Raw genomic sequence first — 14,926 nt, forward strand, 5'->3', positions numbered from 1 at the left:
TAAAAAAGGGAAATCAAAGATTGTGTGAACGCCATTAGATTTACTCTTTAATTCAGCAAATACTCATAAAAATTTATCCCATTAAAATAATCATGGATGTGTTCACACATCTAAGCATGAGAATGTTTACCCCAGAGTTGTTTGTAGCATCTCTAAATCATAAACACACTACATTCCCACTTCAAGGGTGCAGGCACTGAGCCTATCGTGTTTACTGCTGTTCTTCAGTTTCTAGAATTGTAAAAGAGACAGACTACATATGCGATAAATATTTGTTGAATGTTTACTAAGGAAATAATTGAATTAATGACTAAGGAAAATGCACACAAAACAACCTACTAATAGTGGTTATTTCTGTGTGGAAGGATTACTGTCATATTTATTTTTTGTCTATTTTTCTAATTTGTATTTGTGAAAGTTTCTAAAATTAACGTTTTGAAGTTATAAATTTAAAACTATAGTACACTGATGTTTTAAAAACAACTATTAAAAAAAGAAGAGAGCCCTAATCAGTTTGGCTCAGTGGATAGAGCTTTGGCCTGAGGACTGAAGGGTCCCAGGTTCGATTCTGGTCAAGGGCATGTACCTTGGTTGCAGCACATCCCCAGTAGGAGGCGTGCAGGAGGCAGCTGATCAATGTTTCTCTCTCATCGATGTTTCTAACTCTCTATCCCTCTCCCTTCCTCTCTGTAAAAAAATAAATAAAATATATTAAAAAATAAATAAAATAAAAATAAAAAAGAGGAGAGGGCTAGCAGTCCATGGAATTGAGCCTGAGATACTTGTATAAATGTACTGTATTTACCTCTGAACTCCCCGACGACTCAGACCAGAGGAATATTTAATGAATGGGTCACAATAATTTTCATTGTTTGATAAGGAGAAGTGTACATTTCTCTGTAATTATAAAACATTTTACTGACACTATTTCAAGGTAGAACTTATCACGCAGATAAACAAGACTGTGGATACTTAGTACACATTATCTTCAACTTCATTTTTATGGAAAACTGAATGCTATTCTTTTTTTAAAATATATTTTATTGATTTTTTACAGAGAGGAAGGGAGAAGGATAGAAAGTTAGAAACATTGATGAGAGAGAAACATCGATCGGCTGCCTCCTGCACACCTCCTACTGGGGATGTGCCTGCAACCAAGGTACATGCCCTTGACCGGAATCGAACCTGGGACCTTTCAGTCCGCAGGCCGATGCTCTATCCACTGAGCCAAACCGGTCAGGGCCTGAATGCTATTCTTGATGTAGTTGTTTATTTTACTGAATCTTAAGAAAAGCATAATTTTATAGTGTAACTTGGTGAAGGTATTTCTACAAGATGGTTAGTTAATTCAGAGACTTTTTAACTTTCATATAGGTTACAGTTTCAAAAGTTGTTTTTAAGTCTAAAACCACCCAAATAATTTTTAACCTTGCTTTCCCCAATACATTTCTATCAAATCGAGCATGAGTCTGTCCTTTGAAAGCATGCTATTCTGCTTTTTGTTCTGTAGCCAATTGGATACATTTCCCCCAAATCCTTAGATTTTGTCTGCATTGAGGCAGCTAAGCACTTCCCTTGATCTTAGTTAGAACATTCGCCCTGTCCCCTCTAATGGGCAGACTCAGAGTGACCTTAAGGAAAGGAAGCTCCCATAGCTCACTATACATTTTCACCAGCGGTACTTGTACCATCTCCTTTCAGTTTTTTCATGCCTGTCATTACCCTGAATTATCATTGGGTTAAAAGGCATTTGACAATTATGCTTTTTCTTTAGCAATAAACTCGACATTTTTGTACTTCCCCCCGTCTTTGTTAGTCTCTAAGCACTGCATCCATCCTTGTAGGTTTATCTGGTTTCGAGTTTTTAGCCTCTTCGAATCTTTTATTGACAAACTAAAAAAATGACCCATTTAATCTGTAGTTTTCCTTCTCTTTTGCTTATTGTTTCTTTATTCACTCTTTGTCAAATGACTCATTCCATCTACCCTTGTAATATCCTTTGTTTTCTCATACTTTTAGTTTTGAAAATTCATCTCTACTTTTGTTTCCAAGCCTTCGCTTCTCTGTAACTGTTGCTGTCAACTCTCTCAATAACTCTACACTTTTCTATCATGATGGGGGTCAATGATGTTGATAAGACAATTCAAAGCTAAGTACAAACGTAGCTAACATAGCAACAAGGTGGGGGTTGCTACCTGGCTGTTTTCACATGTTGGTGGTAAGCTGAATTGACACATTTGACTTGAAGAACAGCTCTGTTCTCATCCATGAAAGTTCATAGGATGGACATTTAAAAATGCAAATTGTTGACTTGCTCATGGTTTGACTTGATATAAAGAAAGAATGTAAAGAATCTAACTCCTAGGAGAAAATCAGCTAGCATCCCTTTGTCTCTCCCAAATACCCATTCCTTTAACCACACATTTAATGGAAACTAGATTATAGTCCATTAAGGGTTGTTGACAACCTGAAATGCTGATATTCTGTGCTGAGTAAAGAGAGAACCATATGTTTTAGACAAGCAGGTGGCACAGTTACTATTCTGTTAAGAAAATTGAGAATTTCTGGCTTGTGTTGTTATGCAGAATCCCATCCTGTGGAAATGGGTCATAACGCAGAGCCAAAATTTTTCTCAGAAAATAATTTTGAATCTGTTCAAATACTGGAGCTGTTAAAGAAATACCAAAAGTCTGTACTGTAAATCATGAAAGAGGCAATTGTGGTCTCGAAAAAATTTGGGACGAATGCCCCAGTCTTGCATCTATCTAGTAGGGAGTGGAGCTGAGCCGAATCCAAGGAGCTTGACTCCTGGACTTCACCTTCTAAACTTGACCACTCCCCTGCTCATCTCATGTTCATTGGCTCAGTTCCCTAGTTTAGAAAAATCTGTGTAAATTTGGAAAACTCATAAAGCAGTTTCTATAACCATTGTCTCCTCCTTTTTATTTGCTCTGCCTTCCACTAACTTCTGCTCATCCTTCACAGAAATAACCTCAGGCCTGGGTGTCCTTAGAACAAGAAAGATGTTCCTGAGTAGGGTTCTTAGTTTTGATGCATAATGTCTTGCCCCCTGCTGCTACTCAGGAGCACCGCTGATTATGATGACATAAAGAAATCCCGCTGCATCCCACCCTGCTGTGTAAACTTGTGCGTTGGAGAAACAGCTCACTGGCAAATCAATGTAATTTGTAATTAAGAGTATCTGCCACTTGGGCACAGGTTTAAAACTTAGTGGAGTATGGGGATTTACTCACCAATATGGACTGATGCTTCTGATCTGGACCTCATGTTCTCACAGACGACTGGCTGCCCAACTATTTCTCTCAGTGGATGCACCTGCTCCTACCTGAGCCTCCCAAAGTGAATTTTGTGCATTTCCTCAAACCCGCGTGTTAGTTTCAGGCCACTAAAAACATACTATTCAAATTTGGTATATATCCATTTAGCTGTTCTAGTGTGATCCTGAGAGAGAGATAATTTTATTCTTAAAGATTAAACATATATAACTGAACATTTTTCATTGTCTTTCGCATTCTTCCATTCTCCAAAAGAGAAAAAAAATCCAAAAAGAGTTTTCTCATACCTACATATGATGCTAAATGATTATGAAGGGAGTCGAAATTAGAGAGCCTAATAGAGTAAAAATGCTCTGATGAGGGAGAGATGTGATGGAGAGAGGGCAGGCTTGGGAGTGGATAGAGAAAATGATAGAATTATGTCAAATGATAGTATTGTTGCAGAGACAGATGTTCACTGGGAGATTTTATGACGTTTCTGCCATGTGGGGACCCCACCCCCATTACAACTTCAGTAAAATCCAAATGACCTTCTATGGTTTTGGAGCTGGATTTATTCCTGAGGGTCTGTGGATGCTGCCACAAGAAGGTTGGTGATGAGTACAGATTTTATTCCTTTCCTTGGAATAAAACCAGCCCTACATGATCCAGTGACACATCACCCCACACTCTCTTTACTCCAGTTGCCTGGTTTCCTGAAAGTTCTTTCGACATTTGCTTTTGTTGAAATGCAATCTCTGAATGCTCTTCTCCCAGATACCCATGTGGCTTACTTCCTCACCTCCTTCTGGTCTCTCCTAAATGTCTCTTACCCAGTGAGGACTGACTTAGCCCCTGTTGAAAACTGTACCCTCACTTCCTAACCCACATCCTTTATTTATCTTGTTTATCTGGCTTCTCCATTAGAATTTTAAAAAGCAAGGCATTCCCTGCCCCTCCCCTTCTCACCCTAGTGCCTAGTACAGCCCTGGACATATAGAAAGTGCACAATAGCCCTAGTTGGTTTGGCTCAGATAGAACATCAAGTCAGCCTGTGGACTGAAGGGTCCTGGGTTCGATTCCAGTCAAGGGCACATGCCTGGGTTGTAGGCATGCAGGAGACAGCCAATCAATGATTCTCTCTCATCATTGATGTTTCTCTCTCTCCCTCTTCCTTCCTCTCTGATATCAATAAAAATATATTAAAAAAAGAAAGTGTGCAGTAAATATTGGTTGAGTGAATAAAATAGTGAGTGGTAACTAAAACAGCACTTGCGGTAATTAAAACAGCAAACAGGTGATTCTGAAGGATAATATTAGAATTTTTCTAGCTACACAGACAAGTGAGCATAAGCAGGAAGACTAAAGATAGGTGTTCATTGAACTATTTCCTGGAAATATTTATGTTCTCTAATTAAAATAAGCATGTATGCTTATGAAGTACATTACAAAACAAATATGTACTCTAAGGGAAAACAAGATCATCCTTGAAATATTTGTGTTCTAAAGATTTCTCCTTTCAATCTGCTCGGCCTCTTTGGAGAAATGCAGACTACACCTGGCACTGATGTACCTTTCTTTGGAACAGTTTTCCTTTATTACGCAGTCACTTCAAATGTGATAAATAAAATGCTGCCAAATAAGAGGATTACCTGCTGTCTTGAGTAGTACATAAGAGCTACTTTTCTCTGTTTGTATTTTTTAGTCCTGGCAAGTTATCCAGAAGATTAATCTTTGAAAAGACTTTTTATCTGTAGAAAACATTATTTTGACCAATAATCGAATGACAGTACTTCTTTTCACCATTCAAGAGAATTTTGTGGAAGATTAGATGAAATCAAGTAAGTCAGTCAAAGAAGGACAAATACCATATGATTTTACTTCTATGTGGAATCTAAAGGATGAAATAAACAAACAAACCAGAAACAGACTCATGGACACAGAAATCAAACTGGTGGTTGCCAGAGGGCAGGGGGATGGAGGACTGGGTGAAAAAGGTGAAGGAATTAAGAAGTACAAATTACAGTTACAAAATAGTCACAGAGATGTCAAGTACAGTGTAGGGAATATAGTCAATAATATTGTAATAACTATATGGTGCCAGGTGGGTACTTGGGATATTGGGGAAACACGTTGTAAAGTGTATGATTGTCTAACCACTATGCAGCACACCTGAAATTAATACAAAATAATATTGAATGTAAACTGTAATTGAAAAATAAAATAAAAATAAATCAGATGAATACAAAACTCTACTCTATTTCGAGTGTGTATTTTGAATCTCTTAGATCAGTGATGTAAACCATTTGTTCCCATTGCCTTGCCACGGGCAAGCCCTACTGCTTGTTGGCTTCAGGGTGAATTCTGAAAGTTCTTGCTTTAAATCCTGGGCCTTCAGTCATCAGTGACTCCTGATTTTTAAACTTCTTTCAAAACTGATCATTTAAGACAAAGATTTCTTTAAGTCAGGGTAAAATAACTTCATGATGGCTCAAACTTTACCTTCCACCGTCTCTTGTCCTAAATCTGCCATTTAGAATATGAAACTGCTCTGATTTCTTTGTAGGCCACCACGTTCTTCACTTAAAGAAGAGCCCTCTCTTATTGGATGCCAACTGTTTCGCTTCTCTTAAAAGAGTGAATATATAATCTATCATCTAAATAGGGACGTATTTGGGAATGGAAGAGGGTAACTATTAAAAAATTATGTCTAATAAAATAATAATAACTTAGAATTCTGTGAGGCAAGCAGAGTTATATGCTTCCTAACTACTAAAGAGAAGGAAATGAATGCTTATGAAGACCATGTAATGTACTTAGGCGCTTTATATATATTATTATCTCAATTTAAAAACCATCTCTGATGTGAAATGTGGGAACATTTTCAGCAATAAATCTGAAGCTCTGTGACATTAACTCAAGGAGTTAACATATAATAGTCTAAAAGGAATTTTAGGAACTTGACTCACGACAGTTTACAATAAGGGCTATTGATTTGGCTGTTTGGAGGAAGTGCATTAGATACACATTTGGCCAAAAGCCAAAGGTTAAAATCAATACTTGACTGAAATGATACATTAATGGAATAGAAAGAAGTTTTTGGAGACAAGATTAAATACGAAACCTTATCAAACATTGTAAAGTCAGATTTTGAAAGTTTGACACTTTGGTGAAGGGAACAGTTTATCAGCACCCTCAGCTGGTGGACTGCTCCTGTGGTCCCCATGTTGCAGGTCTGCAATCCTAATGGATGATCGCTTTAGTCAGGCTAATGTTTAATGCACCGTATATGGAACTTGGGATTCACCAGTCAGCAAATCCAAAAAATCCTGGGTCTGCCTCTAGTGGAAATGTTTACTAGTCTACAGCAATTATTTTGACAATCTTTTGGGGTTTTTTGGTCTCCATAGGCTAGAACTATAAGGAATTGACTTCTTCAATTTGAATTTTGAATAGTGAGAACAAAATGTGCATTGAGATCCTCTTGTTTCTCTAATGTTTTCTTTATTTCCTACTTGTTATTTATTCATTCAAACAACATTTATTAAATTTCGGTTCAGTGTATCAGCCACCATTTCAGGAGTTGGGGATCCAGTGGTGAGCAGAAGACAAAAGTCCCTCTCCTCATGGAGTTTATATTCTGGGACTTCGGGAGACAGATAATAAGCAAAACTATAAATTAAACATAAAACATACAAACAGTGTTCAGTGCTGTAGAGAAGAACAAAGCAGGTAAGAGGGCTATGAGGAGTCTCTGTTAAGACTGGGTCATGATGGTTTCTCATGATTTTTTTAAGAGCTTTTGTTTCCTCATGAATTCTTTAGGGGCAAATGTGACATTTAACTATTAATTCCTCATAACAAGATATGAAGAGTTCCCAACTAGGACATTTCCCTCGCTGAACATCTCATTGTCTTAATGGAATTAAATAACTGAAAATTAAATATAGTTTTTAAAGGTTATTTTCTTTAATATTTTGAAAGCTAGTACATCAAATAATTCTATAACTATTATTCTGCCTTGTATTATTTTTTAAAATGTTATAAACATAATTGGAAGAAAATATAGTATCTTTCCTAAGGTTATCTATCTTCCATTCTCTCTCTCCCTCTCTCCTGAACTGAATTTACTTTATTTAGCGAATACTTATAATGTACCACTTATGTATAATAGGACATAGAGCCAGGTATAGTTCTAAGAACTTTACTCTTAGTCTCTTCACAATCCTATGAAGTAAGTTAACCAACACAAGGAGGAGGGCTTGAGAGAGGTTAAGGAGCCTGCTCCAGTGTACATACTAGTAAATGAGACAGCCAGGTTTCCAACCCAGGCAGTGTGGCTCCAGGGTCCATGCTCTTAATCGGGATGCTACATTACCCAATATTTTTCCTTGGCAAGGCACATGGGTCAGAATCTACTACTAATTGACTCTCACTTAGCAAGGTTCATCAACTTGGCCTTTCCTTTCAACAGATGTTCACAGCTTTCGGTAGTATTGCCATTTTAACAATATTAATTTTTCTGATCTGTGAACCTGGGATACTTTCCCATTTATTTGTGTCTTCTTTGATATTTTTTCATTAGTGTCTTGTAGCTTTTAGAGTAAAGATCTTTTACCTCCTTAGTTAAATTTATCTCTAAGTATTTAATTGTTTTTGATGCTATTGTAAATGTGATCCATTTTTCTCCCCGGAAAATTTGTTGTTAATGTAGAGAAACATTACTGATTTTTGTACGTTAATTTTGTAATCCGCAGCTTTACTGAATTCACTGATTAGACCTAATGGTTTTTTGGTTGAGTCTTTAGGATGTTATTGATGTAAAAATCATGCCATCTGCAAATAGAGATAATTTTACTTCTTTCTTTCTAATTCTGATACATTTTATTTCTTTTTCTTCCCTGATTGCTTTGGCTAAGACTTCTAGGACTATGTTGAGGAAGAGTGATAAGAATGGGAGCTCTTGTTCCTGATTTTAGAGGAAGGGCTTTCAACCTTTCACCATTGAGTATTATGTTAGCTGTGGACTTGTCATACGTGGCCTTTATTATGTTGAGATATGTTACTTCTATGCCTGATTTTTAAAGAGTTTTTATCTTGAATGGATATTGAATGTTGTTGAATGCTTTATCTGTGTCTGTGGAGATGATTGTATATTCTTTTCTTTCATTCTAATCAATATGTATCACATTGATTGATTTGCATATGTTGAACCATCCCTGCATCCTAGGGAAAAATCATACTTGATCATGGTGTCTGATCCTTTTAATGTACTGCTGAACTTGGTTTGATAGTATTTTATTGAGAATTTTTGCAACTGTATTCATTAGGGAGTTGGGCCTGTACTTTTCTTTTTTACTAGTAGTATCTTGTTCTTGTTTTGGCATCAGGATAATTCTGGCCTCATTTTATGAGCCTCATTTTGTGAGTTTGGGAGTGTTCCCTCCTCTTGGATTTTTTGGGAAGAGTTTGAGAAGGATTGGTATTTATTCATATTTAAATATTTGGTAAATTCAACAGTGAAGCCATCTGTTCCTGGGTTTTTCTTTGGGAGGTTTTTTGTTACTTATTTAATCTCCTTAGTAGTAATTGATCTATTTTGACTTTCTATTTCTTATTGATTCAGTCTTAGTAAATTGTATGTTTCTAAGAATTTTTCTATTTCTTCTAGATTGTCCAGTTTGTTGGCATATAGTTGTTCATAGTAGCCTTTTGTGATCCTTTGAATTTCTGTGGTATCAGTTGTAATGTTTCATTTTTCATTTATACTTTGTTGGGGTTTTTTTCACCCCTTGGTTACTCTAGCTAAAGGTTTTTCAATTTTGTGTATCTTTTTAAATAACCACACCTTAGTTTGGTTGATATTTTCTGTAGTTTTTCTATTCTCTATTATATTTATTTCTGCTCTAATTTTATTATTTCCTTTCTCCTGCCAACTTTGTTCTTCTTGTTCTAGTAGTTTATGGTGTAGAGTTAGGTTGTTTATTTGAGATCTTTCTTGTGTCTTAATATCGGTGTTTATTGCTATGAACTTGCCTTTTAGAACTGCTTTTGCTTCATCCCATAAGTTCCCGTATGTTGTGTTTCCACTTTGGTTTGTATCAATAAACTTTTATTTCCCCTTTAATTTCTTCTTTGATCCATTGATTGTACAAGAGAGTGCTGTTTAATTTCCATGAGTTTATGAATTTTCTAGTTTTCCTCTTATTATTGATTTCTAGTTTCATGCCATTGTTGTCAGAGAAGATACTTAGTATATTTCAGTCTTCTTGAATTTGCTAAGACTTGTTTTGTGGCCTAACACTGAATAAGTTTATTCATCTCTACAATGAGGTTGAGGTTATATAATAACAACAACATGTATTGAACCTTTACTCTGTTTTCCACATGTACATTCTCAGAAACAGTCTCTGATACCCGTTCTGAAGCCCAGTAACATTCCCCAGTTAAGGAGTTAGTAAACAGCAGAGCCAGGATTTGAACCCAGCGCTCTACATTACTGTCTCCTTTCAACTCTAAGCTTCTGTACCATGGGTAGCTAAAATGTCTGAGTGAGCATGTCTGTGTGGGGTTGCCATTCAGAAGTGGTTTATGTCAGCAGGTCCTTTTAGAGGTGTCACTGGAGAATTAAACTCTTTTACTCAGGAAAGCTCAGTGAGTAAATGGAATGAGTTTCTGACAAAACTTTTGATTAGAGGAGGATATAAAGACTGGTCTATAGAACAGTATCAGGGCTTACATCAGAGGGACAGGTAGAGGAGCAGCCTGCAAAAAGGGTGAGGTGACTCAGGAGACCCTGGTGTTCCAGACACTAAGGGAGTGAGGAGACCTTTGCAAAGGTCAGGGTGCTCAATTGTGTTGAACACTACTGAGAGTTCAGACAAAATTCGAGCTGACAAGCCACAGGAGATTTATCAGTTAGAAGGCAGGCTGCTTCCCTAGTATCTGAAATCACATCAGTCATCTCATTTTTGTTTCTATTTAAAAAGGTTCCCCAGGAGTTGTTCTTTAATCTTGTCCACAGATGGGGAATGCACCCTCTTTTGGACCCCTGTGAGCCATTCCCTGCTCCACGTGGCTCATGTAAAGTCCCTTGCCACTGAACTTATCTACCTGATTGTTAAACTGTCATAGAGATGCATTTCTGCTGCAGCTGAATAGCTCTACAGTCTCCACAGTTAGCCACCTTCTGGAACTGGATGTTTAAATCAATCAATAACTCTGCAGTTACCATGATGCTTTTTGCCTTTGGACATATTTCACCTGCATCTGAGAGCTGATGTATTTTTCTTAAACTTATTTTTATTGTGAAAAGTTCCAGTCATGCATTCTGGTGGCTGGAAGAGTGAATTAATAGTAGTCTAATCGCCCTGGAGACACAGATGCTTTTGTGAGTTGGCACTGAGGTAAGACTGCACATCTCTGTGGGGATGACAAGTGAATGAGTCTGCTGCTCACTTAACCCGGTGTTCTTTTCTCTCTCTCTTTTTTCTCCCAGGAAACAGATGGAAGACTGCTGTGACCCCGCCCATCTCTTTGCTATGACTAAAATGAATTCCCCCATGGGGACGAGCATGTGGTATGATGGAGAGTTTTTATACTCATTCACCATTGACAATTCAACTTATTCTCTCTTCCCCCAGGTTAGTATAGAGTTTATTGCCTTTCAATATAATCTTTTACATGTCTTGATTTTACAGGAAAGGTGTAATTGAATTTGCCTAACGAATCAGGTATACTTTTTATCTTCTTTTCTTAATTTTAATTTTTATAGTTATTATTTTTGTGTGTGGGAAGGAATCACACGGTATTTTGATGCAAGAGCAGAAGTAGGATGCTATAGAGCAGTGGTTCTCGACCTTCCTAATGCCGTGACCCTTCAATACAGTTCCTCATGTTGTGGTGACCCCCAACCATAAAATTATTTTCGTTGCTACTTCATAACTGTAATTTTGCTACTGTTATGAATCGTAATGTAAATATCTGATATGCAGGATGCATTTTCATTGTTACAAATTAAACATAATTAAAGCATAGTGATTAATCACAAAAACAATATGTAATTATATATGTGTTTTCCGATGGTCTTGGGCGACCCCTGTGAAAGGGTCGTTCTACCCCAAAGGGGTCGCGACCCACAGGTTGAGAACCGCTGCTATAGAGTAACAGTTCCCCTTCTGATTTGAGTCATATGAGACTGAAGGAAGCAAACTGAGAATGAAAGTAAGGACAGGGAATTGTGGAATTCCAGAGTTGTGAGGTTGGCTGTGATATGATCTCAAAGCACTGGCATGCTGGTTTCGGGTTGATGTTGCTCTCAGGGAGTAGGGCCCATAGGGTCAGAAGTTTGCTTCTTAGAGCTCTTGAACCTTCACCCTGTTGTTAGACTTACTGCTGTGAAGTGGAGGAGTGGTGGGTAATGGAGATAGAGAATCTGACCACTTTCGAAGTGGTCTAAAACAAGCTCTGCCTACTTAATGTTTTTCTTCTTGGTTTCTTGAGCATTGAAATACAATGTTTTACTAAATTATATCTTTGTAGTAAGTGGGGGAAAGGAAATCTTTTTGGGGAGCCCTTGTTGGAGAGGGAGTGGATCTTAGGTGAAATTGCCATCAGGGAGAAATGGAGAAATGAATCTTGGCCTCCCCAAGTCTTCTAGCCACTCTTGGTTTAGCCAAGATAGTTATGCAGAAGGAGAAGTCATGGTCAGAGTTGGAAAATGGGGCTGAACCTCTCATGTATCTGAATTAACAGCAAAGTGTCTTCAAAGGGGGGATCCTGTGAACTTGAGGCACAGGCTCTGCTGGATCCAAAGCCACTCTCTGTGAAATAGCCCATATTTGCTATTTCGTCCTTAGGTGTTTGAGTTTAATTTAATGATTTTAGGGTGTAATGGTGTTTTATTTTTCAGTAAGAAATAGAAGGTTTAATCATTGTTAGCATCTATGTGCTCTCTACCCTCTTCATTTGCCCTTGGGAGGCTTTCTAGTGTCAAAGGAAAGGATTGAGAGTCATAATCACAAGTTGTACACCTGAAACTAATAGAATATTGCACATCAAATGTAATTTAAAAAGAAAAGAAAAGAGTTATAAAATGTGGGGTTGAGTTTTGTCTCCATCTCTTACTAAGTAAATGTCTTGCTAAGTCACCTAACTCTTCCGAGACTCAGCTTTCTCATCTGTACAATGGGGAGAGCAGCCCCTGTCCCACCACCTCTCAGTCTTGTGGTCAGGATTAATGTAGATAATTTATGTGCATGTACTTTATAAACTGCAAAGCATTATGTAAATACTAGAGGCCCGGTGCACAAAATTCATGCACGAAGGGGGGTGGTCCCCTCAGCCCAGCCTGCACCCTATTCGATCCAGGACATCCCTCTCACAATCCTGGACCACTGGCTCTTAATTGCTCACCTGCCTGCCTGCATGGTCGCCCCTAATTGCCCTCCCCTGCCAGCCTTATAGCCCCTCACTGCCTCTGCGTGCCTATCTGACCATCCCTAACTGCCCCCCCTGCCAGCCTAATTGCCCCCAACTTCCCCCCCGGCTGGCCTGGTCGCCCCCAACTGCCTCCCCTGCCGACCTGGTTGCCCCTCACGGCCCCCCTGCCAGCCTGGTCACCCCACACAGCCTGCTGTTCAGTCCTTTGGTCATCCCTCACTAACTTCCCTCCCGGCCTGATCGCCCCATGCAGCCTGCTTGTTCAGTTGTTTGGTCGTCCCTCATTAACCCCCTTGCTGGCCTGGTTGCCCCATGCAGCCTGCTTGTTCAGTTGTTTGGTCGTCCCTCACTACCCCACTGCTGGCCTGGTCACAGGTAGCCATCTTGTGAGGGCGTGAGGGTTAATTTGCGTATATATTACTTCTTTATTATATAGGATTATTAGGTATTTTTTAAATATTTTATTGATTTTTTACAGAGAAGAAGGGAGAGGGATAGAGAGTTAGAAACATTGATGAGAGAGAAATATCGACCAGCTGCCTCCTGCACACTCCCTACTGGTATGTGCCTGCAACCAAGGTACATGCCCTCAACCAGAATTGAACCTGGGACCCTTGAGTCCGCAGGCTGACGCTCTGTCCACTGAGCCAAACCAGCTAGGGCAGGATTGTTAGGTATAATGATGTTCTGGTTCATATATTGCATCATCAGATGAGGGACTGGAGACTATATATTAGTCAAGGTTTCGGCAAAGAACAGAAATCTTCCTAGGCATTTTCACAGAAAGTTATTTCACATGGAGAATTAGGTACTTAAAAATCATTAGAAGAATAAATATGTGGGAGTCAAGAGTCAAGAGATGGCTCCTGAAATTGCTTAGTTCAAGAACCTGCTGCCCTAACTGTGGTTTAGGAATTAGAAAGCCCCAGCTGCTGTTGCCATTCCTGTGGCTCAAACTGCCTCCAACAGAAATGGGGCCAGATAGATGGTTCCAACTCACTCCCTCCTTTCAAATCTCCCTCAAGTGCATCTAATAGGTAAGATTAATTTGCATCTGGAATAGTAGTTACTTAGCAGTCCAAGAGAGGTAGTTTTAAATGAAGCCTCAGCAGGGAGCTAAGAAAAGGGTGGAATAGAGGACGAACAAGCCAATCCACAGTATCCTCTGTTCATAACCCCATATCAACTCACTATGAAATAAAGAGAGATAGGAAGCAATCACTTTAACAGCTCATCAAATAGGAAAAAAAATTAAAGAAGTCCCAAATAGGCTTTGTATACATGAAGGCTTATGAACTGACTTTTAACTCTATGCTGGAAAACAGATTTGAAGAAAAGATGGTTAAAGAAATAAAAACTAGCTCCCATCTTATCTGTCAGTTGCAGCCGTAGGATAATAGGAAACATTTCCTTTTTAAAGGGCATGCACAGAATCCTATGCCTCTTTTTGCCAGTAGAACCATCTCTTTTTTATTTAATTGAATTTTATTTTCCATCACCGTTTCTTAATGATAAAGAAAAAATGCTTTTTTCTTATGAAGCAGAAGTTGTGACATCACTGTGTGTGCTCATGGTCAACACAAACAGTGAACCAGTTCAATGAATAGATTTTAAAAATAGTCCTGTGTATTTTCCCGCTGAGATTCTGAGCAGACTAATTTATAGAAATCCTGGAAAATCACTTTGCACCAACAGAAAAAATGGCATATCCTCTCACCACATTATTATTTCTTAGTGAAATATTTTTAGTTTGTTATCAGGAAGCTAAGTAGCCAGTTCATTGATGTGCTTTCTTCATATTCCCCTTGGGAAGGAAGTTGTGTGTTGGCCAATTAGGCAGAAAGGCAGGTGAGTGGGCTAGGCTCAGTGTTGTCAGTTGAACTAAGTGTCCCTTCTTTCTGTGAGTTTCAGCAAAATCGTGCCGTATCACTCATTCTCTAACTCAGATGTATAATTTTATATTATACCTTTAATTATATATTTTAATATATTTATTTTAATTATATGTTACACTTTCTCCCTAAATGCTCAGTATACATTAGCCATCATCATTATTGTTTTTATTCCTTTGCCTACCTTTATCCACTGTTGTTATTATTGTTGCCAACATGCAGTACAAGATGCTCTGTGTGCTGTGGAAAGTTAGCAGGTGCTGAATCAGCGCTGGAGGGTCTAGGAGGGTCCTACTGAGATGATGTGCACTGGGAGAT

The 14,926-nt window shown here is 38.4% G+C and overlaps 1 protein-coding gene across 1 annotated transcript in view; it reads left to right on the forward strand.

The window, feature by feature from the left end:
- Positions 1-14,926, forward strand: part of ST8SIA1 (ST8 alpha-N-acetyl-neuraminide alpha-2,8-sialyltransferase 1) — a 141,969-nt gene that overhangs the window by 40,846 nt on the left and 86,197 nt on the right. The window contains exon 2 of the mRNA XM_070410580.1: positions 10,774-10,918. Coding sequence (XP_070266681.1) covers positions 10,774-10,918 — 145 coding nt within the window. The remainder of the gene's footprint in view (positions 1-10,773; positions 10,919-14,926) is intronic.

Source organism: Myotis yumanensis, unplaced genomic scaffold, assembly GCF_028538775.1.
Source record: "Myotis yumanensis isolate MYYU_CA2020_CCGP unplaced genomic scaffold, mMyoYum1.0.hap1 SCAF_3, whole genome shotgun sequence".
Lineage (NCBI taxonomy): Eukaryota > Metazoa > Chordata > Mammalia > Chiroptera > Vespertilionidae > Myotis > Myotis yumanensis.